At 41.7% G+C, this 27,900-nt stretch overlaps 1 protein-coding gene across 1 annotated transcript in view; it reads right to left on the bottom strand.

The window, feature by feature from the left end:
- Positions 1 to 27,900, bottom strand: part of LOC104517389 (IQ and AAA domain-containing protein 1-like) — a gene marked incomplete at both ends in the record, with an annotated part of 110,517 nt that overhangs the window by 73,406 nt on the left and 9,211 nt on the right. The window contains 1 exon segment of the mRNA XM_010162031.1: positions 19,258 to 19,445. Within this exon segment, the coding sequence (XP_010160333.1) occupies positions 19,258 to 19,445 (188 nt within the window).

Below are 27,900 nucleotides of genomic sequence, written 5' to 3'. Positions count from 1 at the left end.
TAATTGAAAAAGAATGATCTTTTATGGTCTGCAATGCAAAACCTTTTGTCTCCAATCATGTAGCACAGAGTTCTGGCTCTTCTGGGCTTAATTTTGGTTTAGTGCACGACCCACGTAAAAGACCAGGTTTTAACTAGCTTTGAATCATTCTTTTAACATCTCCAAATCACCACTAGATTTGGTATGTGTCAATGTGATTGGCAGTCTCTGCTCAGCACCAACTGCTGCAGCACCTCAATTCTGTTGTATGAAATTAATTTCTTGCCTGTGTGATGACCCTACAACTCTTGTCTCCCCTTCTTCTTCCTACCTTCCTCATTTCAGGAGTATCACCATTTTTTTCTCTATTCCACATTGCTCAGGGATGGTTATAGTTAAGGCTAAATACAGCTGTTGATTTATGAGAACACAAGATTGATTTAAACGTTTTGTCTGGTAATAGACTCAACAACTTACTACCTACTCTGGCATGATTTTACATGTGTTATTCTTTCTTTTTGGCCCTGGCTTCTCTAGCTAATTGCATAAAAGGCCTTGTCAGGAAAAATAAAAAATTGTACTTGGGAGGAAAATAGCGGGTTTAACTCTTTTCAGTGTAAGAAAGGATGTGGGCTGTGTGCAGAAGAAAAGGCATGAATGATGGCTGTACACTCTAGGCAGAGGGACAGCAGAGTGTCCTGTGCAGAAAAGGAACAAAAACAAAGGGTGGGGGGAACCCTTTAAAGAAATAAACCCGTCGTTGTTTAGTAGTTCTTGCATGTTTCTGTAATCCCATCTGATACGAGTTCTCTCAAACTACTGAAATAGCAGTGCTGGTTTATTTTAGATGTCTTTGTTATGGCATTTTCTTTCCTTTTGTGCATGTGCTTTCTTTAGCTCTTTGAAAATCACTTCCAGGAAAAATAACCTATGCAAATATAGAATTACTTATAAAGCAAGATTAATTTCTACAGGCTTTTTGTCATCTTTAATAGGTTTGGATGCTGACATATTGCAACTTGTGTTTTATCTAAGGTCCTGAGTCTCTAAGCATTTGCTTGTATATGTGATCATTATGCATGGGAAGTAATTCAGTGGAGCGACTTGCAGGGAGGAAGTGTTGGGAGGATTGGAAACTTTATTGTTCTGGATAAACATTCAGCTTTAAAAATGTAAGATCAAGCGTTGTGAGGCCAGCAATGTGCAAGAAGAAATATTACCATGGAGGAATGAGTGTGAGAGGTTTGTGGGGAAAGGTGATATTCTTTATTACAGTAACTATCATAATTAGAAACAATAGATGGTCTTTTGAGTACTTAATGCCTGCCTTAGATCTGAAATGGTAGACGCGAGCTTCAAAGCCAAGTAATAGTTGGGAAAAGTTGTTGGAGAGGACAGACCTAAATGTGGAATGTGGTAATTCTCTCTGATAGTTTTATTACACGTAGTATTACTGGCCAGGAAAGGTAGACCTTTGGCTGACCCAGTACAGTTTTTCTTAAGCTTCTTGAGTTCTTACAGTGAAATAGTCTGTTCTGCTTGGTCATAAAGTTATTTTACCTTTTCAAGGATCCTCCTGGTCTTTGAAGGATCGCAGTAGGGTAATTAATGTAAAGGGGAAAAAAAAGGGAATCTCTCTTCTCCTTCAGACAGACTTGGGCATGAGTTTTCTCTGCCAGGGCTCCTGTAAACCACAGGGGAGAAGGGGGGAAAAGCGCTTTCTGACCTATTGGTACCTTCAAAATCCTGACAAAGTATTCCTGGTTTAAAATGGCAATAGGTTTTCCTCCTTGAATGAATCAGAGATGTGGGAAGGTAGCACTGCTAATTTGTTGAATGAAAATAAAAAGGCAATATAGGCACAAATAATGCCAAAGAGGAAAAAAGATTTAGTTTACGGTTCCAATACGAGCTTAAATTAGAAATTGGAAATATCACAACAAGAATTTGGCAATATCAACACTCAATGTTCTGGTGCTCTGATTTTGTATGTCCCTCGCTATCTTCAAAAAACATTGCCAAAAGTCTTCCCACAGCTCAAATCTCAGTCAACTTAGGACTGGGAGAAATTGCATCCTGACTTATGTAACTGAACTCCTTTGTGAGAGCTAATAACATCCAACCCATACTGAAAGCTCAGACAAACCTAGAGAAGACAAGTATTAAATTTAACCATCATGGCATGGAAATGGAAATAAGATTAAAGGGACTGGGAAGCAGATTTCTATAAGGTTATTTAGGGTTTTTTGGCTTGACTCCTGCATTGCAGAACAGTTTTGGGCAGAGCTGCTCATAAGCCTGATGTGAGGCTCTCGGCATTAATGATGAAAGCATCTCTTGGTGCATCCGAGGACACCTGGATGTCCCATCCATTGGAGGGAATGGTTTCTGAGCAATGAGCATGTCATGGTGTCACACAGCAGTCTCTAGCCTGCAGTGTTTCTGCTGTTGGCTTCAACAGGCCTACCAGTAACTGCCTTGTTTCACCAAATTGACTGCACTTACTTTGTTGGGGTAGAATCTTGCTCATCAGAAACAGGCCTGAGAGCACTGGAAATCCTGCCTTTTTCCTTCTCTGAAAGCTATGGAACAGATACTGACATCCAACACTGCACCCATGTTTTGCTTCCTAGGTCTACACTTCTAGTGCCTGTCCTTCTATTTTGGACTTGTTCTTCATCCTGTGAAGCAGGATATTTCCCTCCAGGAACACTCTTAAAAGGTGAAGGACTGTGCTCCCTTTTTCAAAGTCAGACTGTCCCCAGGCTTATTTCCAGTGTCAGCTTCCTGTTGACTGTCTACAGCCTTTGGAGGAATGCATCCCGGCTGTAAGGAAAGTGGGTTGAGCAATCCTTCCTGCAGAGGAAGAACTCCCCTCAGGGACCAGCACCATGTCTGGGGGACTTGGCTGATGGAGTAATGAGTACTCAGGAGCTCACAACTCTCATTAAACTCTCATCTGTTTTGATTTTCTTCTATCTTTCCATTCTTTTTAGAGCAAGGTCAAAAATACAGAAGCTGGCTCAAAGAAATGTCTGGTCAAATTCCCTCTGCATTTACTGAATTCCTTACCTTTGGTCAGCTTATCCTGCCTTCACAGAATGCCGAATCCTGACTCAAATTGGCAATATATCCTGTGCTTAGTATTAAACTTAAGAGACTGAAACAATTATGGCCAGTTTTAAGAAAGATTACTTTAACCCAGACTGGAAGCTTTGCAAGAACAGCTTTCCTGCAGAGTCAGCCAGAGGGAATCAACAGTACTTTATTAACACAATATGAATTCTGTAAAGAGGAAAATAAAGCATGCAATTTTTGTAGCAAGGCCGGCCAAAAGAAATAACTTTCCCTCCAACATCGCGAGTTTCTTTGGGATTTGGAGTGAAATAGAGTATAGAGAGAGCATTTTGTCTTATCAGATTTGTTTATGAGAAATTTGAGCAATCACTTTTGCTTCTTAGAAGTTAAGGTGTTAGTGAAACAAAATACATCTCTACGGAAGGGAATGGCTGCTTTAAATCGTTTTGCCATAGCCCATCACTTTATCCTGCAGATACTGCTTTGGGGAGGGCTGAGAAGTGATGCCCTGGACAGGCTGCCCACCTAGAAAAGTGCCACTTACACCCAAGCTCTGTGTCAGCTCTCTCAGGACTTTGCCCACCTCCTTGTTCAGAAATGGTATTGCATATGCTGTATTTCTTCTGCCACCACCTGACTGTGAAAGGTACTTGAAGTATTTCAAGGGTATTGGTGGTATTAGCTGATTTAAAAACTCTCTGAAATTACTGTGCTCTCCCTGAACCTATTGCTCATACGCTGGATGGATAGTTGTGTGCATGCATAATAAATTTAATGCGTGTGGGACATGTCAAACTCCCTGCAAGTGCTATGCAGCTTATGCACCCTTTACATGTGCTTGGAAAACTGGGGACTCAGAGCCTGAAAACGAACAGAGAAGCTTTGCGCTTTAATCTACCCTAAATACTGGAATAAATACAGCATGGTACCTAAGAGTACCACGTAGCCCTTTTTGTCAGGTTAAACCAAGCCAGACTACCTGATGCAAGTGTGGTAAAACGATGTGACTCTGGTTTGCAACTGCTTGCATTCTCTCGTGGTGATGAAGATGGGTAAATCTGAGGTGATATTGAAGGTGGCATCAGACACCATATGTCATGAGCTAGATCCATCCACCTCACGTCTACGGTATCAGTGCAGAAATACAGTCCAGTCTGGCATACCTTTGACTCTCCAGAGGTTTTTGCCTCTCTGGATTAAAATGATCTGTATGTGTATTTTGTCCTCTTGAACCACTATATCATGGCTGTCCCATTCATGGATCACTGTCTCTCTGACCTCCTGCCTGCCCATGATTTGACTTTAAGCGTTTGCAAAGGACAATGTGTAATCAGCATCTGTCAGGCATCACATTTACTGCTCGGGAGAGTGGCTTGCTACTTCATTTAAGACCAATATCCTCGTGCTGTGCTAATGGCACTTCTTGTAGTTAAGACTGCGCTTCCTTGAAAAGCACTTGCGATGCAGACGAAAAACTTCAGCGAGGAATGAGAAGCTGAAAACACCACATAGTATGTTCCTAAGTTTTTAAAGAAGGCAACCAAATATGCTGCTCTCCATTTCATTGCTGCTAAGGTTCTTGTCCACTTCAAGAGATCCAGTTCTCTGTGGTTTGCATGAGTGTTTAAATGAACTATTTAATGATAAATCTGAAGCAATTTCATGCATATGAAAGCAGTCACAGTGCTTGATTTCTCAATGTTCATCCCAATTGGCTTGTGCAGCCTTATTTGAATAAATCACAATCAGTTGTACAAAGAGTGTAAAACCAGGGAAAAACTGAGACTGACATTGAAGAAAAGTGCAGAGAAGACACAGAGATGTTTACAGATTTGTGGCCAATGGTAATAACCAAATATAGTTTAGTAGCAAGAAAAATAATTTAGAATCTCTGCTTTGGCAACTTAGTGTGAGAAAAGATATGGAGAAACATTCCAGATGAGTTCAATTAGAAGCCAGTCTCGGGCTGGTATCAAGAGCGTCCATTTATCAACAGTGTTAATTAAAAAACCCAGTCATCTCTGCAGTCCAAGAAACACATTGTAATGCCTTGAGATGCCAAGTTCATTAACCCTCACCTTTTAGTTTTGTGAAAGAAAAATTGGAGTGCTGTGTTTCTTTACCTGTCTGGTGCATCTCTGGTGTATGAGCGATAGTCTCCTTAAATTGGCTAAAAATGTGTACCAATAAAGAATCAATGCTTTCTGTAGCACTCTGGCATTGCCTCTCTAAATGACTGAACTCTTCTGTACATGCTACTCATAGTGGGATGCATTGAAGTTTCATCCAATATAACCACAAAATGGAGTGCTTTTTTCTTGCTATTTGTTTACATGACACCTTAATAATGTGCTTTTTAAGCATCACTTTGGAAGATGGGGCTGGTGCTGGAGAGAGTGGCTGGCAAAGTGGCAGAAGAGGTGGACACCTGGCTGGGGACCCAGGGACAGGCATGGGGATGTCCTCTGGGAATTTGGATCTGGACCTGCAGCCTGCTCTTGGTAGAAACATAGTGCTCAAGTACTGGCAATTTCCTTCTACCCAAGTGGTGTAACAGGTAAGGTGGTGTGGGAAGTGCGATTTGAAGGTTGAGACTTGAAAGGCAGGTTTACTCACTTGCTAAATCTTAAGGCTCTTTTGTACTTTATTTTTTTTTTCAGCAGTGGAGATCTAAATGTATTGCTTCACAGGCCTGTATAGAGGATCAGTTGTCTGGAACGGCCTTACAGGATAGCAGAGCTCCCCCGGGCAAAAAATGTAAAGATTAGGTTTGGACAGGAATGAAATACAGGCACATACGTGGGAGAGGCTACGATCGGCTGCTCCCACCTTCGCTCCCACTAGTTCCCAGGCCTCCCGCAACTGCAAACCTTGCCATACATAAAGAATAAAACCATGCATTATACAAGATTTCCCAGAAGAGGATGAAGGTGAAATGATATTTTGGGCATAGCGTTACCCTCTCTGCAGCAGCTATGAGAGCTGAGCCAATGATGGGAAGCATATGTAGGCAATATGAAAGATGGCAGAGCTCCGGCTCTGGAATTTGCTCCCTTGGAGCAATTGTATTTTGACTTGGAATACTTTGAGGACTCCTGTAGCTACATAGACTGCAGCCTTTAACTTGTAGCCATGCTTTAAAGCAGCATCTTAAAAAATGGTTGCTGGATTAGATGCTTTCCAGAAAAATCTGCAGGAAAGAGTCAGTCTCCCTGTGTGAGGAGGAATATAAAATAAGTGAGTAAACCTCCTTTCCAAGCCACCAAAGGATTACTGAATCAGTAAGAGGCTCTAAGAAGAGAGAGGGGGGAGTATTTGAACAGATTTTAGTTAAGGGTAATGCAGTTTCCTGGTATTACGTAAATGTCTTGGTAAATACTGAACCAGCTCTTTTATGGTTCTTTGCCCAAGTCAAATAATATTGTATTTGGTACAGTTACCTTACTGAATGGTATGATGTCGGAACAGTTATTTTGTACAAGTAGAGCCTAAGTAGAACTAGCAAGCCCTCTTATATGCACTTTTAAATGTCTCTTATTCGGCCTAGGATGGTAACTCTTAATACTGCTCTTGCCCAAGTCCTAAGGATGCCTGACAGCAGACAAAACTTAGCTAGTTTGTGATGCTAATAGCAGGGTGTGTTTAAAGTAAATTACTATAAATAATTAGATTTTCTGTTGTATCTGCATAGGACTGAAATGCAGCATGACTTAAAAGCCCTGGACTCTGACCTGGATAATAAAAACAACCTGCTTGATGGAGTCTGACTAATCTCCCCTCTGCTGAAATTCTCAGTAAAACTGAAACATATTGACTCTGCAAGGAATGGGTGAGACTCAGGTTTCAGGCAAGTTCTTGTTCTGCCCACAGAAATACTATCTTCGAACCTTTTCAGCATTAAGTCAAAATTTAATCCTAGTACAGGATTTGGATGGACCAACTTGAGCATTAACTGCGCACTGGGAAGTGTTTTCCTAGGTGCTTACCAAACCATGCAGCATACTGCTCGCCTAACAAAGGGGTAGGCTGGTGCTCTCAAGGGAAATAATCAGCTCAAAAAAAAATGAAAATATGCCTTGCCTCATGTGCCCTTGACATGCTTGCTAACCCTGGGATTGCAGGCAGTGTACTGCTGTCCCCTGGAGCCTGTAGCAGCCAGTCCCCTATGGAGATTTTAGAGGCTGACGGGACAACCTGCTTCTGCTGCCCGGGTCCTTCCCCCTCCTTTATCTCCCCGTCACTTCTGCTTAGCCTTACTGGAATCTGGATATACTATTAACCACCTGAGAACCAACTTTCACTGAAGTTGTACTTTCAACATTAGTGGTACCTTATGGCAGCTGAGTTTGAGTCTATTTGTGTATTTGACCAAAAAAAAAAAAAAGCATTGAGCTGTTTTGTTCAAAGTACATGTGAGGGGGAGCGTAAGGAGAAATGAGATGGGAGGGGAAGGGCTCTCAGCAGTGTGGTGGATGTTACACTGACTTCCAGAGGAAGCCTGGATTTTCTGTGCCAGATGATGCAAGTCTCCTGGGTGTGGAATTCACTTGAAATTCATCACTTGAGTAACTTGTCAACGGTTTGTTAAACAAACATGTTGGTATATGGAAGCTACAATGCCCTGAATTAGCCTTATATTCCTTCAGACACTCTGCTGCTACAGTACCCAGTATGTAAACTCCAAAAGCCCACTGCCAGTGAAAACAGTGAAACAGCTGTATTTCAGACTTAAACATATCTCTCTCTTCTGCTGTGAGAAACAATAAGAGGCTGTTGTTCACAGCCGCATTCCCAGCCATGACTTGCATGCCTTCATCATTTCCATAGTCAAATCTGACTTCCTGACAACCAAGTCTTTTTTTTTTTTTTATATACATCCACCTGAGCTTGCTTGCTGGCACACACATTTGAGGACTGCCCTTTTGTCTCTGCATTGGACACAGTTAATATTTTTCTATCAGTCTTTGGTTCTAACTGTCTCTATTCTTCAAATTGGTAACTTAGAGGGTGGGGTTTTTTTTTTTTCAGTTATGACTTTCATCCCTCTTCTGATTCTGCTTCTCCGGCTTCCCGTGACTGTTTCTGCTACCCCTTTGCTCTGCTTGTGGCAGTCCATGCCACATTTGTCTTTTCCCCACTTGTCTTCTTTCTTCTTTGCATTCTACAGAGGTGAATGTCTACAGGCTGAAAATGTCTTTTCTATCTCCTCTGCTTGCTTCTCCAAAGAGCTTGTTCTGTGGAGCAAGGGCTGTAGCTTGGGAGCCACTGCTCTGTGCTTCGTGTTCATTTATTCTCCTTACTTCTAAGCTTTTCCTTAGTCTTTCCCTTCCCAGAATATCTCTCAAACACCTCTTCTTTGCCAGCCACTGGCTCTTCAGTGCCTCTCTGTCCTTCCACCAGACACCAGTGGGACTCCTGATTCTTTTTTTCCTCTGCCTGTTTCTTGTGCCTGTATCCCAGCATATCTTCATTCACTTTGCTGTTGGAAATGAGGAAGTGGGAAAGTTGGTTCTTCTACCTGCTCTGTATTAACTTGCTGGAGAAGATACCTCTCCCTGTCACAGTGGAGTGAAAAAATAGCTGGGCTGGGTCTCTTCCTCTTTGCCTTGGGATTCATTCCCCCCTTCCTTTCTCACTGATTAGGACAATGCTATGCTGGTCGAACCAAGAATAAATCAGACAGCCCAGTGGGGTCCATGGGGCCAAGGTAAGTGTTGAGCTGGATTACTGGAAGAGAAACCAGTTCTGAGGTGCAAATTGGGCCCTGGTTATCAGTGCTAAACATCCCATCTATCTGTTCCTGCCTTCAGAAATCCTGTCTGCTGCTTTAGGACTCTGCTTGAGAAAGGGATAAAGAAAAGAGAGTGTGGGAGAACTGCAACCTATCCATTGAAAAGGGCACACGACTGCAGTGTTTTCCAGAAGAAGCCCGATCCAGTCTTTAAAACGCGTAGAGCTGTGTTCTAATGAGCTGTTGGCAAGTGCGAGTCTCTGACTGTAACTGATGTTTGTGTCTGTGTATCTATGACAACAAATAAATCTGATGTTTGGGAAGTGTCCTTGAGAAGAGCAGTGGGGGGTTTGTTGCATTGCACTGGTAACACTTAGCATTTTCAGACTTTTAATTCCTGAGAATTACTATAGATGGGTATGAGTACTTTGGGAAAATGAACTAATTCGTTACAGGATTTTTTTGCTTTACAAATGGGACCAATTCTCAGTAATGCTATTTACTTAAGCTGATTCCAGACTTCTAGACATATAAAGGAGTGAATATTTTTAGGAGCTTTAATGCTAAGCAGGAGGCTTAGACTCAAGGTCAATGGACTGTGGGTATCTGTGGGTCACTTTTCAACTGTTTGAGGAAGGTAGAAAATGGAATCTAACCTAGATTTGTGGTAACGGCCTGTATTGCTTCTGTAGTGCTACGAATCAAAAAGCAGAAAGCAAATGAGGCCAGGAATTTATCCTACAGAACAGTGCTCAGGATGGGCATGTCTGTAAGAATAGGGCTAGAAGTAACTAGCAGGATAGGACAAAGATTAACTTGTGCTTGTGCTATGACTGGTTTTAGTCCTCTTGCTGAACAGCAGCTCTGCCATCAAATATGTGAACTGAGGCTTATTGCTTTGGTCTTGCTTATTGCATCCATTTTACTCCTATCTCTCCCTCGTGTGCCCAAGGATCTGCCTGCTCTCGTCCCTCTTGTGTTCTAACCTCTGGTGATGAACCTTATTCCAGCTCTGTTCCCTCTGATGATTAACCTTATCCCAGCTTTGTTCCTGTGTGAACACCTGTGCGCTCTCTGCAGTGCACTGGACAGGGATTGACAGCACCAAAACAGCTGTACTAATTTTCCAGTTTTGGATTTAGCACTTCCCAGTCTTACTGCCTGACACCATCCATTACAAAGCTCTGTTTCTCAGTTGATCACGGAATTGTCAAGCTACTAAGCATTTGGACTGAAAGTTTAGAATGTTGAGTGTTCAATTTACAATACATAGGTCTGAAAATACAGACTCAAATGATTCAGGTTTTTCCAAGATGGAGACTAGTTAAAGCCACAGTTGTGCTTATGCTAAATAAATGAAAATGTCTGGTTGGACCCAAGATTTAGAACAAGGAATTTCATCTTCCCCTCTGGAACAGAAATGTCATTGCTGTCCCTCTAAAATTCCTGAGCTAGTAAGCTCTAGACAATTTTGCCTCTGGTCCAGAGTCGCCAGAGTGTTTAGAGCTTTATAGCTGAAAACCGCAGAGACTGAAATGGGTTAAGTCTTTCTGGGCAAAGTGATTTAGAAAGCAAGCAGGTGGAGGAGAAAAGTGGAGGAGGAGAGACCAGTCTGAAGAACCATGCTCATTATGGCTTTGCTAATGTGTGACTGTTCAGATCTGAATGAGCTTTTAATGTCACTAATGTATAATTTATATGCAAGCATGGCAAGAGGTGTGCAATGCAAATCAGGCCTGATGAAGAGGTGAATATGTGCTTGCAGATGCTTGAAGTTCTGAGCACTCCTGCAAGATGCCGAGGAAAAGCCCCATCACAGGCAGAGAAAGCCTCAGATTGAGCTTTTCAGCAGAAAAGCCCAATATGCCACAGTACTGACAGATTTCCTTGATCTTGCACTAGGGGTGAACCTCTTGGAGAGCAAATCCCTGGGGAGCAAGAATATGTGTATCTGCTCATCTGTAACACCCTTGAAAAAGCTCTGATTTTGGTAAACTTGCTCAGAAACAACAGTGTCTTATTCCATGAGCCCCTCTGGAAGTTGATGAGAGTCTGCTTAGAATGAGGACTTAGCTGTGTTTAAATAGTACGAGCACCTGATCCCATTTTCAGTATGAGGAAGTCAGTAAGTGATCATTCAGGGAAGATCAGTAACAGCTTTCTGATTTAGAATATCTGAATATCTATCTGGAATGGAGCAGCAGCGTTGGGAAAGGTGGTGAAGATGTGCTTGCCTGCAGCACTGGTGATTAAACCATAGTTCATGAGGGTGGCATGTTGACAACCCCTTGGGAATCTTGATTTGCACCTAGGACATGTTAAGATTCTTCTTTTTGTTTCTTAGTTCTTTTAAACTTTTGATAGTTCAGTGAGCAAAATTAAGGATTGGTAGCAGAGTCCTTTGCGTGTGTTTTTAATCACTGTATAGAGGTGGCAATCATAAATTGAAGCGTAAATTCAAGGAGCCCTACAAAACTGGAAGGGCAACATATTTCAGAGTTTGTGGTGATTTAGAAGGCAGAACTAGTGATGTTATCAATGCCTCTCTGGAGGCGTGACACCAGGGTTCAACTGGTCTTACCGTTTCAGATACCTGCCACCAAGATTTATCTGTGTTTCACCAAGTATGAGAAATATATGAATCCAGGGGCTTCCGGCTGATCCCCCCCAAAGCCATCAAGCCGCCTCCATTAATGTCACCACACTCGTAAATTATTAGCATACACTGAAGTAGGCAACTTCTGTCACTGCACAGAAGCTTCCAGAAGTGTCCCCTGCCTCCTGTAAATCCATGGACACCCAATAAAGTAGATTAACTGCAGATGGACTTAGTAACAGTTGTCCCTCCTTTGGAATTAGAGAGGTTCACACTTTTTAAAAGAGGACAATGTGGTGTTCCCATAAGCAGGAAAGAAGGACTGAAGGTTTGTTTTTCTTAAACGGCTTTCCAAGCTTGAAAGTTGATTCCAATCAATGGGAAAACAGGTTGCAGAACCGTGGGCTCCGCTCTCCCCCGCCATACGCAAACAGTCTTCTTGTTTATGATAACTTATTTTCGCTCTGTTCAAAGAAACCTGGTGGGTTATTTGCTCTGATACTCCTTCGGTAAGCCAGTGATGCATTTGCATTCCATTCCTTTGCTCCCTCCAGCCCTAAAGATATCTGCCAAAATTAGTCAATAGATAACTACTCAGTGGAAGCTTTAAGAATGTGTTAGGAAAAGCCTGAACATTACCCATTAATGTTTACAGCTCCTAATTACGTTAATTAATCAGTCTTAGAGGTTGTCTCACCCAAAGGCAGGATTTTAGTTCCCACAGATGTACTTTCAACTAACCGGCTCAGACTCAGCGGCATGGCTGCTTGCAGCGAGGAGCTCAGCATGGTCTAGCTGCCAGAATATTTATGCGGAGTCCTGGACAGGTTTTGTTGCCAGAGCTATGTGCTGTCACAGCTGTGTCGTTCCTCTTGGATTCTGACACTGGCTTTGACTGTCTATACGAGGTACAGTCAAACATCTGGGAGCAAGCTAAGCCATGTCCAGGAAGATTGATGATAAATGTAAGCTGTTCCTGCAGAAGGGCCTTTTGGCATGGGAAGAAGGCATTCGGAGAGCACTTTGTACCAGCACTAATTGTTACGATACAGAGATTACTGCCTCTGCAAAATCTGAAGCCGTTAGCTCTGTCAGAAAACAGAGGTGAAACTACTGATAGAGCAAATTGGACGTTGTCTCTTCTATCCCTTTCTTACTTTCTTAGAGGCTTTGTAAAAGTCCGGTCTTGTTCCAGCATGAAATACACCAGCAGTTTTGTGTTGGTTGATTTAAAGACCAACAGGAATATTTCCTTTGTGGAAGAAGTATTTTGGCCTTCTCTTCTTTTTAATTAAAAAAAAAAACCAACTACTTCTTAGCTCTTCCTGAGCTTGCTTTCTTGTTTGCAGCATGCCTGATGGAAGAACGACAACAGTTTAATTAATTAGCTGAAAAGTGCTAATTAAGCACAAAGGTGCCCACTCACTGTATCTATTAACGTTTCTGTTTTGCAGGGAAGACAAAGTATCTGGGCTGAGTAGGACATCCAAGCCTGTGTTATCCTCTTTCAGAGCTTCATCTCTGCGATTCAGAGCTCGTCTTCACTCTCCCGAGGAAAATGAGAAGACTCAGAAGATACCCAACCCAAACTGGCTACAGAGTGATTCAGAAGAAGCTTCTACTGGTTTTGCGCTATTTCCTAAAGAATTTGGCTTGTGTAGGCTTTCAGTGCACAAAGCACAAGAAAGGGTTGAAGATATATTCAACTCCAGCGAAACGGGTAAGGAAAGGATAAAACGGTGGTGCAGATACAGACCTCTCTCTAATTTAGTTCAGCTCATCCTATAAGGAAGCTGGGGAGGACTTTTTACAAGGGCCTGTAGTGACAGGACAAAGGGTAACGGGTTTAAATTGAAAGCGGGGAGGTTTAGATTGGATATCAGGAAGAAGTTCTTCCCAGAGAGGGTGGTGAGGCACTGGGACAGGTTGCCCAGAGAAGCTGTGGATGCCCCATCCCTGGATGTCTTCAAGGCCAGGCTGGATGAGGCTTGGAGCAACCTGGTCTAGTGGAGGGTGTCCTTGCCCATGGCAGGGGGCTTGGAACTATAGATGATCTTTAAGGTCCCTTCCAACCCTAACCATTCTGTGATTCTATGAATTAGCAGACAACTACTTATTTATCCTCACGTGCAGAATATCTTCACTTTTACTTTTGAGCTCACAGCTGCTTCTGGCTGGTGACTTTTTCTCCTGAGTGGAATGTTGCACACAAGTGGCTTGTGAGTGTGTGACAATCCTTTAATGATGACAGGGAAAACAAGAAATGACAATATGATTAGGTGAAAGAGAGCAGTTCATCACCCATCTATAAATGGCTCCTGTGGGCAGTAACTTTTGTCTGCACTGAATATAAAGTACCAGATACCAGAGGGGCATTTTTTGGTAGGTTCCTACAGGAGAAATGTCCTTGCATGGGTGGCAGGGAAGAAAGGAATGTATTTTCCAGATTAATGGGGCATTGTATGGAAAGAGGACTGAGATTAAGGGGCTGGTGATGTCTCTAGTTGGTTGTGGTCCAAGGATTTCCACACTGGAGCATGCTCTTTAAGAGAACTGTCTGCCGTAGAGATTCACTGCACTAAAACTGGTTATTAAGCAATTTTCCTATCAGCTGTTTTGTGAGCTGTTGCCATATTGTGTAGAGACCATGCTCCATCCTCCTTGGTTACTTGGAAAGCACTTCTGGCAGGCTGAGGCCACGTATGACGTGCCAGACGGGACTGAAAAATAACAAGGGTCTAGATGGACTCAGAGCAACAACCCATCTGAAGCAGAGCCGAGGTGGTTTGGGGAGGGGGTGCCACTGCTTGGCACTGCCGGGGTGTCATCTGTCTCTGTCCCGTTGGCAAGACTTCAGCTGCTGATGGATTGCCTGGCAACTTCCATGCACGTTAACATTAACTTCATGCAAAACAGTGTGTACAGAGTGTGAAATGCGATACGGGCAGTGCCTGACACAAATGAATACTTTCCCTGTTCTGTGGAGTTTCAGTGCAAAACCTCTCTCTCCATTCATCTTCCTCCTGCCTCCTCCTTCCCCACCCCCTGCTACCTAGGGAGCCCAGTGAACAGGCATATTGGCAGTAAGCTCAGCTCCACAAAACAGTCCTGTGAAAAAGAGAAATATAACACCATCACTTCCTATTTCTTTCTCCTTTCCTCTGCATCAAAGTCTGGGCTGGCTGTCAGGAATGTTCAAAATGAATAAATAAAGCGCAGGAACCCGCCGCTTCAGAAGGAGTCTCATTCGCTCACCATGAAGCTTGGCCAATTCTTTTTCTGACAGCACTCAAGTCAGCAGGCAGAGCAAGAAGATCATTCAAAGCTAATCAGTAAAGTGTAAACCTATTATGAAAGCACATTTACCCCCTCGCCTCCTCCTTCCTCCAGAAAACCAATCCCCAAATCTGTGGGAATAACACATAACGTACATAAAAGTTGCTATTACTTAGATCCCCTGTTATTAGGTCAGCAATGCCACTGATGAAATGCTCCCCAGAGCGCTGAGCAGTGGCATATAAATCCTCCAAGAAATTCACGGCATAATTTGTTACAGCTAGAGGGCACAAGATACGTTACAGCAAAGCCTGTGTATGAGGCTCTCCCCTGTGATTCTTGAGGCTATCTCTGGTAATAAAAACCTCATCTTGATTTCTTATCTTTCCTATTGATTTCTGTCAGAGAAGACTTTTCTCAGACAAAGATACTACTATATTCCTCTGTATAATAAAGGCATCCTTCTCCCTCTCTTCTCCTCACCCCTTTTTAAAAATTTATTTTAAGGACGACTCCAAGGAAGGTTCTTAATTTGGGAACTGTTGATATGTCCAGTGGGTAAAGAGTGGAGATGATGATGACAGTTTTTGCCTATGCAGTGCAAAACCCTAGATGTGAAATTAGAGAAAAATGTTTCTGGTCTGGACTAGTACAGGAAATGGAAATTAAACCCCTAACGACGAAATTGCTGGATTTTAATATGAAAGTCTGCTATTAATGTAACGGATGGAATCTGTGGGAGTCAAGTGATTAAAATCCAGGCTCAGATGTATATAACCAGAGCAACTGTTAATTTTGGAGAATTTGTATTCCTGCTCTACGAATCACACAGCTACCTTGGAAAAAAAAGGCAGGCCTGGAGGTACACTGCATGATGCTTTAAAAAAAAAAAAAAAAAAAATCTTTCTTTCTAGTATGGTGCATAGGGACAAGACCGGAATCTAGAAAGCCTTATGTGAATAATTTGGGAACCAAATAAGAACAGCTCCACAGAAATCAGTACAGATGAACAGAAGGATGGATGCTAAGGCTGTGAAATGCACAGTGTTGTATTAAAAATATTTTGTCTCCTCCACCGTCTGCTATAAGCAACTGGAACATTTTCATTTAATCTATTCCTTTGGGTTTTGCTTTACTTTTCAGAACCTGTCTTCATAAGAAGCTGTCTTGGGTCTTGAAATGACTGAAGCTATGCCTGTTCCCTTGTGCAAAGAAAGTGGTAAATATTTATAGCAGCTCTTACAAGTGGAGAAATTTAATATGTGCTCATTGCTTTTGTAATCTAGTAGCAGCTGTGCTGAAAGACAATACCCGCTAATTGTATTTCCTATCACATCCTTTTCCAATTGAGGGATAAAATATGGAAGTTTTGGTTTATTTTTTTAGTACATAGAGCAAAATTTATTCAAAAGACTCTTTTGTTCCCCTTTAGCTATCTGTTTATTTAATAGACTATGGAAAATGGTAAACTCTGTCAAAAAGCCCAGTTAAAGAATAATTTATAAGCTACATTTAGCTGTTGATCTTATAGACTGTCTTAGTGGAGAGCCAAAATATATCCTGGCAGGTAATAATTAATGTAAACCTTGACCCTTCAGATCTGTAGCAGGCCAGGCAGGAACAGGACACAACTCCTGCTACCTCTGCAGTGTCTCTGGCATGCACCGCATGGAAAACTTGGCTCTGTGTGACGCACATGCTCCTCATGTGTAGAAATCTGCTGGTTTTTGTTTAACCTATTCTGGATGCAACTAAATATGTCTGTGAGGAAAATTATTTTGATGACTTAGATCTCTTGTGAAGAGCAGAATGGCAGGCAGCTCACTCAGACTCCTCTCAGTCCTGTAAATCACTGCATCACTCCATTAGATTCAAATGAACTAAAATACTGGGTAGTGTCCAGCCTTTGCTGAAGTTGATGGCACCTCCTTTCCCACCTGCTTCACTGGAGTAGGATTTTACCTACCACACTGCTAGATCACCAGAATAGCTTTTATTAATGAGATCTGTCTATAGCCTTGGCCAAAATGTACCTCACTGATTTTTAGTGATGATGCTGGACAGTTAATTTAAGAGAGTAACAGGGGGAGCATGAGCAACCACACTGGCTCTGCCTGCACTGAGTCTGTCGCTGCCCCTCTGCCATCAGAGGTGACCTCGCAGTCAGGCATGCCATGTAACTCCACATGCAGCATCTCCAACTGTGCTCTACCAAAATGATCTGATTTACCTTAAAGCTGCTTTGGATAATCTTAATATCACCCAGTTTCAGATGGGTGGGTGGAGAAGCAGCTTGCTCTGTGGTTACACTACAAGGTTGGAGGCAGCTGTCGCAGCTGCAGCAGGGCTACACAACTTACTAGAGGCTTGGCAGTAAGCAGTGGTGTCATTTATTAACTCTGTGCATGGATATATCTTAGTCCCATTTAAGATAGTCACTTGCTCAGAAAAAGCATACCTATAAAGCTATCAGAGATCAGTTAATGTGGTGCTTGTATTCAAACATCTGCTTTAATCTCTGTTAATTTTCAATGTCTAGATGAGATTCAAGACTACTGAACCTGATTCGATCAGACCGGGCAACTTAAAGGTTAGTTAAAGAACTCTTAGAACTTGCTTAATCACATATTTATATGCTGGGATACTGCCTATCCCTGCCTATAGCCTTGAAGTCTCATCTAAAGTTGGGCCCCTGGGCACATCTCAGATATAAATGTCACAACAGGGTCCCATTTCACTGGTAAAGGCTACTGAATAAGAAAGCTCAGCATTTACGCTCCACCTTACATCTTCAGAATATTGCATAGATACATGAGACTGAGGTCTCTTAAATATTAGGTAGCAAGGGTTTTGAGGAACTGCTCACACAGCCATTCCTCTCCACCTCCCTTGATCGAACAATGGCTTCGGCTTCCTCCAAATGATCCTTTGGATTGGTTAGGCTCTCAGTTGGCTCTGCTGTTAAGTGTCTCAATGGAATGGATTTTACTTTCAATAATATCTCATAACTGTCTTTAAAGAGGTTTATGGCTCAACCTTATTCTCTAGGAGACTGACTCTTACCTGCTAACCTCCTAAAGAAATGGTGTTACTGGTTCACACAGTATTTCAGCTAGTTCTCCTCAAGCTCTAGAGTCACGTTAATTGAACACGGCTGACCCATGTTAGAGAATTACTATTAGATGAGTAATATTAAGCAAAGGAAGTAAGATCTTTGCGTACCTCGGAATATGCTGAGAGTTGTGGGGAGCGACAGGAAATGGCAGCTCAAGAACTGTGCAGACTGGGCCCTAGGAACAGGGTTGATTTAGGGAACAGGGAAGTACTTTGTAATAACTGAGGTTTGTAAATCCAGCAGTGCTTTCTAAAGGAGAGCTAGATGGGGTAAAAACACACTGGAGTGTCTGTAAAAGGCAAAAGTACAAGAAAGAAGAGAAATAGATTGTGGCAGACCTTTGAGGGAGCTATTTTTAAGACTGCTTGTTATTTAACAAACACCACACTGTTGTATAGCTACCAAAACCTGATTAAAGTAGTCATAGAATAAACAGAGCAGGATTTCATCAGAATGCATTTGTGTTTCCAACTGGAAACTGCGTGATGAATGCAGGTCTGGTACAATGAAAAAACCCTGAATGATTAATGGACATGATGCTGGCCCACAAGACAAACACGAGCCCTGTAATATCACCAAGCAGCTCAAGACACAAAAACACTGGAAGTGTTTTTGCAGAGCAGTTTTATGCAGAGCAGGCAAAACCTTGCTGCTAAATCCTGGAACTTTTGGGGGTACTGCTTCCCGATTTGCTTCTACATACTAACCCGCTGGGTTGGGTAAATCCTGGAAAAAAATTACCTATATTATAAAACCAGCCTGTGTTACTTAGTACAAGGCTTACAGTATTGCCACATCAAAATTAGCAGTCTCCAAACTTCTTCAGCTAAAGTAAACTTCCTGAGAGAACTATAGGTGTCAGCGCGCAGTTTAGAAATGTGTAAGTATGTGCTTAACTCTACTGAGACGTGAAGTTTCACTGAGATCAGCAGCACAGCTTAACTCAAGTTACATTTGGAGGAGTGTCTTGAAGGTCAGGCCTCAAGTACAAAAGTACTTTAGACTCATATCGGCTGCTGGATAATACCAGCAGCAGGCACCTGGATTGCAGTCCCAGTGACGTGACGTGATTTGCTATAGCGAATAATTATACCCCTATCTCCATGGAAGACTGCGTTCTCTCTCTTAAACCTTACATATGCAGACAGGGGTAAAAATCAGTGTTCCTAAACTTTAAATATGCTTCATATAATTACGAAGCTGGAGCCCAATGCAATCTGAACGTGTCCCCACTGTGATATCAGTCTGTGGACCTGATCTGCACCTGATCTGTCTCTCAAGGTCCACCTCTGATCCCTGCTGGACTGTGGAAGGAGTGATGCGCTATTCTGGTTTCCCCAATTACGGAGTCCTGATGCCTAGTTCTGTAGCTGGGACTGGGATCACCACTGTAAGATGGATTTTACAATTTGTAAGAACTGCAAAATTAATGTCCTTGGGGCAAATAGACTTACTAAGGGGCAGGTGTTTATCTCTGCTCACCGGCACTCGATGAAACACTGGCTGATCTGCTCCTGGAGAGTTTGCTTGATGTTAAGCCCCTCTGTTTCTCTCAGCTTGTCCTTGATGAAAGTCTCTTCATTTCTCTCCGGGACCTCACCTTGCAGGGTATTTACTTGCCTGGCATGCATTTGTGAAATACTCATTGCCTTTAAGTGAGGAGGTAGGCTCTGGAAAGGACAAGAGGAGAAAAGAAAAGGTACATATTAAAAGAAACAATATAATCTGGAATGCCAGATTGACAGTGAATCTAGGCTTAAGCCTTAACTTATTTGTAGGAAGCCAGGAAAAACCCCTGTGCTCATAAAAAGTGCCTGGATGCACACAATGGTCTATTGTTAGTGTTTCGGCATTAATTAACAACATTGCAATGTACAAAAACAAGCTTTCCAGCGTGGGATCCTGGGATCTCAATGAGACAGGTGAGAAAGCTGCTGTTCTGCAAATGCCAACTTTATCCATGTCAGAAGGGTGCCAGAGATTTTTTTAATTGAATTTTCAAATGTTTGGACTTCCCATTGGTGTTTTTTAATTAGCCAGTATTGTTTTTAATTTCTTCACTTAAATTTTTATATGCACTGCTTGGTCAGTGGTTTCCTGGTATTTTGTTGCAGCTGGTCATATTCCTTTAGGAAATCAACTTCCCTTGAGGAACAACAACAACAAAAAAAAGAACAAACAAGCCCCCAAACACTGTAATAAAAATCATAGCTCCCCAAGTTTCCCATGATTTGATAACCTTGGCACGAAGGACTTTTTAAGCCAGTTTAAAGTCTTACAATGATTTCTGCATTGTGATTGATCTTACATGTGTACTTTGAGAGAGAAAAATGAAAGTCTTTCTGGTATGCAAATACAGAAGCATGAAAAATACCATCTGTGTGGGTGGTCTGAAACTCTGCATTTTTTAGTTTGCAATGCTTGATAAAGTTGAGATGCTCCCAGTGTTTTACGAGCTATTACTACCTTGTAAGCGTAAAGTATATTTTAAAAATTAACTTGTAAATTAGCTTTTTTTTTTGGTTGCAGTTCTAGAACAAATTATTTTCCACATACTTGGGAAGTACTAATCATACTGTCTGATAGCATATGTCAAATTTAAGAATGAAAAAGAGGAGAAAAGTATATGTAATTTTTGTAATATGGTGTTTTAATCTTCAAAGTTAGTGATGACATATAGGTGGCAGCATATGTGAACAAAAGCCTAGGACTGTTAGTTTGCATGAAAAAATCCCTATACAATTCTGCTCTGGCCTTCCACTTTCAGAATGTATAGAATTTGTTCTTAATCAGCACATCTCAGACTAATGCAGTAATGCATTCTCCTTGCTGTGGTCATGTATTTTCTAGTGTGCTTCAAGTCCTAATTCCAGAGGTCTCCTGCAAAGACAAAAAAGCCTCTATCAAAGGTTTGGCCAGCTTAGATTTAAGACTTGTTATTCGGTGTTTTTCCACACTTCAACCAGGTTCCAAAAATCATGAAGTGGTGCCAAGCAAATTTGGTTTCAGACAGGACACAGCGGGATCGCATGCTATCCAAAGTAAGCGCAGAGGCCCTGTTCAGGAAAGCAATTTACTGCCTTCCCTGCATCTGCAACGTGTGACTCGCGCTATGCAAAAGGAATTGGTCAAGGCCACCAGTGAGAAAATATTCAGGAGGAAACAAGAAGAGCAGCATGATTTTGAAAGGCGGCTGCATATGCTCTCTCTGTGAGTATATGACCCAAAATGTTGCCTTTTGCCCTGAGATGTTGCCTTCACTCAATTCTCAGTTGCCATGGAAGTCAAGTCTTTATTCACCTTCATCAGCACCTATTTTTAAGCATGGCACAGCTAATATTAACTCTATTTATTTGTATTTCACCTGGATTTCACTATTGTCTGCCTTACTACTATTATTACTATCAGAATAGCCAGATGTGATGATGCTTTCTCAGGGCTCGCTTGGAAACCAGAGGAAGGAGCCACGAGGCCTGCTTCCCAGATTGAGATTGAGAAACAAGATCCGCTTCCCTTAGGCAGTTTCCCACTCAACTTTTGCTTCACTACAGCAATGCCCAAGGGACTGCTTTTCTGAGAAATTCCCATCAGAGTACTACTGCCTAAAGATGTTGGTAGCAGGGTTGCTAACGAAGAGGGCAAGCCAACGCCACAGTTTGAGCAGACACTGTGTTACGCAGAGGACGACCTACTAAATTTCTAGAAATACGTTTTCCAGCATCGCCTGCTGAAGATATGTGAGAAGAAAAAGGATAAAGACATCTGGAAGCACAAGAAAAGGGACTGTGAATAAGTATGTCCATGAGCAAAGGTAGTTGTGGTGAATGCTGAAGAAGGGGGACCAGGAGGACTCCCCTCCTGTCTCCTTGGGGAAGCAACAGAATCCGTATTCAAACCTAGGCAACTCAGTGCGAGGGGCACAAGGATATCTCCAGCTTTAGTCAGGCTGATCTGCAGCTGATGCAGAAAGACAGGCTCCTCTGTGGGACACATCTGAACATCTACGGGTGAAATGTTGTAAGATGGATCACCACATGAACAGCTTCTTGGTGCTGGGAAGGAGCAGTTTCCCTTCCATTCTAACTGTTGGATGTGTGGTTCCTCTCTTCTGCACTGGCTCGGCCACTCACCTGACCCTATGCTGAATGAGTTCAGTTCTCTAAGTGAAGAACAATCCCTTTTATCTCTTTTCTCCCTCCCACCTACTCAAGTTAATTGTCTCCTGATATAATGAGGTGACTCAGCAAGCCAAGGAGGCAGCTGAGGGCCAGTGCCTAGCAAGAGAAGTGGTGGGTGAGCACAGGATCAGAACACTGTGGAGAGCAGGATGGCCCATGCAGCAGCACAGGTAGGAGAGCTCCTCTTTGCCATGTCTGAACCTTCCCATTGTTCAGGTCCTCCTCTGAACTGTTCTCCACCGGCTCCCAAGGGAGCCTTTGACCAGCTACTTCTCACTGCGAACTTACTATCAGAGTATTATTTATCAGTACCGAAGCCAGGTGAGGTAAGAATGGTTAGAACTGGCAAGAATGTGCCCACGTGAGCAAGACCAGAAGTGGAGATAAGAATCTCTTAAGTGAATTAATACAAACCGTATCTACACTTGAGTCCAGAGTCACGAAGCCAGTGTGAACACAGTTCAGGTAGCTCTAAAGCAGCCGGCTCAGATGCTAATAGCAACAGGGCTCCAGAACATGCCTGGGTCTGCAAAACCCAGCCAAGCCCTGAGTAAATGTTTGTGCAGCCACCTGTCTGAGCACCATACAGTTATCACTGTATCTGCTGATACCAGTTTATGAGCTGTGCACTCAAAGCCCTAAGGCTGAAGCACAGATATGACCTTCTAAAGCAGCTTGTAAGAGAAGCTCTGTTGTACTTGTCCTTCGTATGTTTTTCATTTTCAAAGACTGTGTTACTGCAAGAAAACAAAAGAAACAGGAACTACTTCTACCAACAAGAGTCCAGCTACCCACCTTTGATAACCCACTAGAGAAAGGAATGAAAGGGAAAGCTGATAAGACCATATGCTTGTTTGACTGTCTTCCTCCCCTCCCCCATTCCTATTGATTTCTTCTTATTAATATTTTCTAAATTAATGTACATAGGGAAAGGGATTATTTACATGGAGGAAAAGGCCGTTGCTGATGTGAAATGTGCTGTTGCTTGATTGCTCCCATCGCTGGGAAAGCAGAGCTGGCTCAGACCTAGACGCCCAGATAAGCTGGGGAGGAGAGTAGGTGTTGGAGAGGAGCCAAGTAAATAGGATGACATGGCAGGTAAAAAGACACTTCATCAGAGCGGGAGTTGGCGCTCCCAGGCAAGCTGTTGCCAGGAGTAGCTGGGAGATACCTTAATAACAAATGACATCCTTTGAAGTTGGCATAGCAGTAGACAGACAGCTGCCAAACCAGGGGCTCCTCCTGTAGTGCAAGAGCTTTGGCAGGAGCGTGCCCCAGCTCAGACAATGCAAGGGAGAGTATGAAGTAAAGAGCGGAGATGGCTGATAAATGAGTCCTGAAGGATTCATGGCCATCTAATGTGGAACATGTGCAGCGTGCCCAGTCTAAGACTGAGGACCGTAGGCCGACGCACGGCACGAATTGAAGGCTGGCTTCTGTTCTAGGGGAGGATGAGGCAAGTGCTGAATGGCAGTGAGGAGATCATGGCACAGTTATTTGATTTTTAAGTAAAACATTACAGGTGAACATACAACAGCCCTGACTTCCTATTCTGTTACTTTGAAATCAATTGGTTATGTCAACAAAAAATGAATTTGACTCGAGGAAAACAAGGATGAGGAAACATCAAAAGAACTTATGTGTACGTGAGCTAACAAGTAAAATGGATATAATCTTAAAAACTGCTTCCCTGGTCTAGAAGAACTGATCCAAGTCTATTAAGGTTGGAAATGATCAAGGAAAGGAATCAGGTGGTGAAGTCTAAGTAGGGAATAAGGAAATGAACTAGATAAAAGTTGAGTGTGGAAGTGAATTTAGCAACATAATCTAAAAATAGACACTTGAGGATCAGGAGCTGCTGAAAATATACAATATGATATCCAGAGGATGCAATTGTACTATTGTTGTAGCTGTCAGTCCTCTACCATTTATTGTGCATTTCTGATGTACTTGCAGTATGGCGGATCAACTTTCCATGTGTCCATGTTGTTCTGGAGCCCTAAAGAGTTATACTGAGACAATATGATGAGTGCTGCTTTTATAGCCCTCTCTACTTAATGTGCACGTTAAGGAAGACAAAAGCCAATTTGTTTCTAACATCGCTTCTCTCAGCGCCTCTAATGTTTCTGCTTCTGAATCAAAGGGAGGCATTCTACAGTAAGACACTAATAAATAGCATTTCCTTGGGGGAAGAAGCATTTTCCCATCTTTAAGAAATTTCTTTGGCCATGTGAAATTCAAATTTGTTAACTTGCCCAACAAACAGCAACTCATTTAGAAACAAATTACAAATATTAGATGGAGACAGTGAACTTGATAATGCAATGCTACCACATCAGTTGTAGAATAATGCATCTTAATGAAGGCTTCCCATGTGAATAAACCATTATATTTACAAGCTTTTCACAGTTAATGACCCAGAACTGGATAACGAAACTCACATTTTTAGTGTGGTCCTCTGTCAGCAAAAGTATACATATTAATAATTGATGCTGCTGTAAAAATAGGGCATAATATGAAGATTCCTGAGTTTGTGGGAAAATAGGACTACACGGTCCATTAACCTAAAATGCTTATCTAATGTTTGATGGGCTTTGTCTTTAAAATCCTTGTTTAAATTAATAAGGCAAAATGGACATTTGTCTAAAAGAGAATTTTATTCCAACTCATCAGTCACGAGTACACTGAGAGCGCTGTTTGAGTCTTCCGTTCTTTACGCTTTCTCCCTCTATCCTCCCCAAAGAGAATTTAGGTTTTCTGAAAGTGGAAGACCCACCAGCAGAAGTAAGAAAGATGTTCCCTCCACCTCCTAGGTGGTAAGCCAATGCGATGAAAGTCTCTGTAAGCTTTCCCTTTTAGATTTAGGCTCTTCCCTAGCTTGAAAACCCTGCCTTTCTGCTTAGTCAGCTCAATGGCTCTTTCCAACACAGACTACTTTATTGTTCATTATAAAACACTTAGAGGTGCGCAGGCTGGCTGAACATGCTTAAGGCTACAGTTGTACATATAGGAGGCCCCATGCTGTGGAACTAACTGCTCTTCGATTGTTCCATTATGTCTACACTTACAAGGAAAGATAGTCTTCATTTCAGTGAAATAAATACGTTTCATTTTACTTCACATTTTCAGGCGAACATTCATATTATGCCTGAAAGGTAGATTTACTGCAGCTTTTATTACTGGGTACTTAATTTAGGACAGCTTTTCTTAGACCTGAAATAGCAGAGCTGAAACACACAGAGAACGGTTTTATGGGACTTCTTCAGTAAATGTTCTGCTACAGACAGTATTGTCCATAATTGTAATCTCTTGTAATCTGATAGATATAGTAGTTGTGTAGCATTTTCCTGTAGATTGCTCATTTTCAGAGGTAGTATAGTTTGCTTCTCTTAAGGGCTTCATTTCCTAAGTATTTTCAATGGTCTTTATTTTCACCAGTATCAAAAGTGAGATTTTTTTGTTTGCTTGTTTGTTTTTGTTTTTACATTTGGACTACATGGACATTAAATAACTCCTTACCAGTAGACTAAAGGAATTTACTACCTAAGCAACTGAGGTCCTGTTCTTTACTCATGACTGTTATTCTACTGAATTTTAAATGGTGATCCAAATTCTCTTTAAAAGTTTGAGTTAGCTGCATTCTTGCTTTTTCATTTCCTCAATGTATTTTGTCTGGCTGCAGGAAGGATGTATTTTAAAGAGGTGTCTTATGAAGACTGTATTCACATAGGTTCTGTGGTACATAAATGGTGATAGCCACATCAATTATATGGCTGAATTCCCAAATTAGGCACAAAAAGGAACAACTAAGCAAAATATATTACATTCATTAAAGCTCCACTACTATGTGATTCACTTCAATGGCTTTGCCAATTAAAGTAATTGTCATATGCATTCAAACAAAGCATTTGTAGTAAGAGGCCTTGTTAGAAAAATATTGAAAATGGCTGGTTTATAGATTTATATTTCTATATATATAAAAATATTGACATGCAGTACTTTTATTAATAAAAGATGAAAGAAAATGAAAATAGAAAACATTTCTATTCATGATCACATAACTTTATATAATTTTGGTTATGTTTATTTCTAATATTATACCTGGGCATGCTGTCAAACTGCTGCTGAAAATGGCAAGTATGTTTTGGACTCCGAAAAGCACTGATTTCATTGTTGGTGTGACTCCAGCCAATGAAAGACAATTTAGCGAGCTTCTTGCTTCCCAGTGTCTTTGTATTTCAAAAATAAGCAGGTTTAAAATTTTTATTGAAAACAGGACAAATAAGTTATCACTCTTTGGATGTATATGTGTGCCTGGTAAAAGAAATACAACTTTCTGCTGACATCTAAACGTCTTCTAGGTCGCAAGTAAAACAAAAGTCATTTTAATCTTCTGCTTGGTAAGAACAGGCCTGGTGTGAACCACTGCTGTAACTTCCCACTTTCAAGAGCTGAAGAAATATTTTAGATTTCACTTATGGAGTTTGCAGTTTAAATCCCATGCAATATTTATTTAGCCGTAGTCTACAATGTTTACATAGAAGGTTATTCTGGGAAATGCTAATTTTTTTTTGACTGGATGAAATGAATTATATTTATCAGGAATTCAAAGAACAAGGAATGTTCGGCTGAATGCTTTCTCAGATATAAATATTATCCAAGATAACATGCCTAAATTAGGGTGTGTTTAAAAGAGGTAAGGAGAGAACCATGTTTTTATTTAAGACCACATAGATCCTTTCATGTGAAAACGATATATAGGAAGGACAAATGGTGGAAATACTGTGAAGAAAATCACAGATCAGCATGTATTGTGCCACTAACTCTTTGGTGAGGGCTGAAGTTATGGAAGAGAGCACTGAGAGCGCTGTGTAACTGTAAATCAATAGATGTATCTGGGAGACAAGAAAGCATTTAGGTGGCCAAAGCATGCAGGGCTCAGTCCTATAAATTGTTTAAGCATGTAGAGCACTTGGCTCCAATGGGATTGATCACTTTTCCTTGCTAAATAAAAACATGAGCAAGGGATGTCCAGGCCTTCAGAGTATTCCTGCCTCAAAGTTGCAACAGTAGACTGAGCCCCTAAATTGGGATGGATTTTTGCCTTGCCTTTTTGTACTCCTTGTGCCTAGGCTCCTCCTACCCTTCCATAAATCAGTCTGATAGCCAACTGTTTATCCTAACATTTTATGATAAAACCAGCTTTTCCTCTTTCCAGTAGCCTGTGTTCTGAGATTATAAGTACAACTTCCTGCAGGGTCTAGCCTGTTAGGAGAGCCTGTTAGTGAGAGTTCCGAGTGCAGATCCATTATTAGGCTTGGGCTGTTTTGCACCGCCCTGAGACAAAGCAGTTGCCAAAAACCAGTTCACACATCCAGTTACACCAGCCTGAGCGCTAGTCTGCACTGCAGCAAAATGAAACAGTCGCACCAACCTCTGAGGTGTTTGACGACAGCGAACTTTTATAAATGCCAGAAACAGACAAGTGGAAGCACACACCCATTTAGAAACTGGAAAATGTTATAATTGGGATGTTGTGGTAAATTAGAAAAAGGAAATACAGGTTGGTTTGGACAGCACATACATGTTTTCAAGACAATTTAGTATGTTTTCTTGCAAGTTCAGTGTGGTCAGTGTGGCTTAAACACAGACCTATGCCTGGAAAGTTGGTTATGGTGGTCATACTGGAGCTGGCAGTAAACAGCATTGTGGCAGCAATGTGAGGAAGATCAGGAAACAGGTCAGGATACAGTTATCAAGATATATGTGCTCTTAGTGAGGCTTGCTTTTCTTTACAAATTAAACCGGTATTGCAAATTGTGATTTATCGGAGATTTAGAAAAACATGTGCTGAGGGAATCATGCTGTTTCTGCAATTAAGCTTTAATAAATAATAATAATAATAATGAGCCTTTAATTTTGAGCCAAGAAAAATCTTTGGAACACA

This window comes from Eurypyga helias, unplaced genomic scaffold, assembly GCF_000690775.1.
Source record: "Eurypyga helias isolate BGI_N326 unplaced genomic scaffold, ASM69077v1 scaffold18622, whole genome shotgun sequence".
NCBI classification, from domain to species: domain Eukaryota; kingdom Metazoa; phylum Chordata; class Aves; order Eurypygiformes; family Eurypygidae; genus Eurypyga; species Eurypyga helias.
The sequence above is the reverse complement of the archived record's forward strand: the minus strand, read 5'-3'. Positions and strand labels throughout refer to the sequence as shown.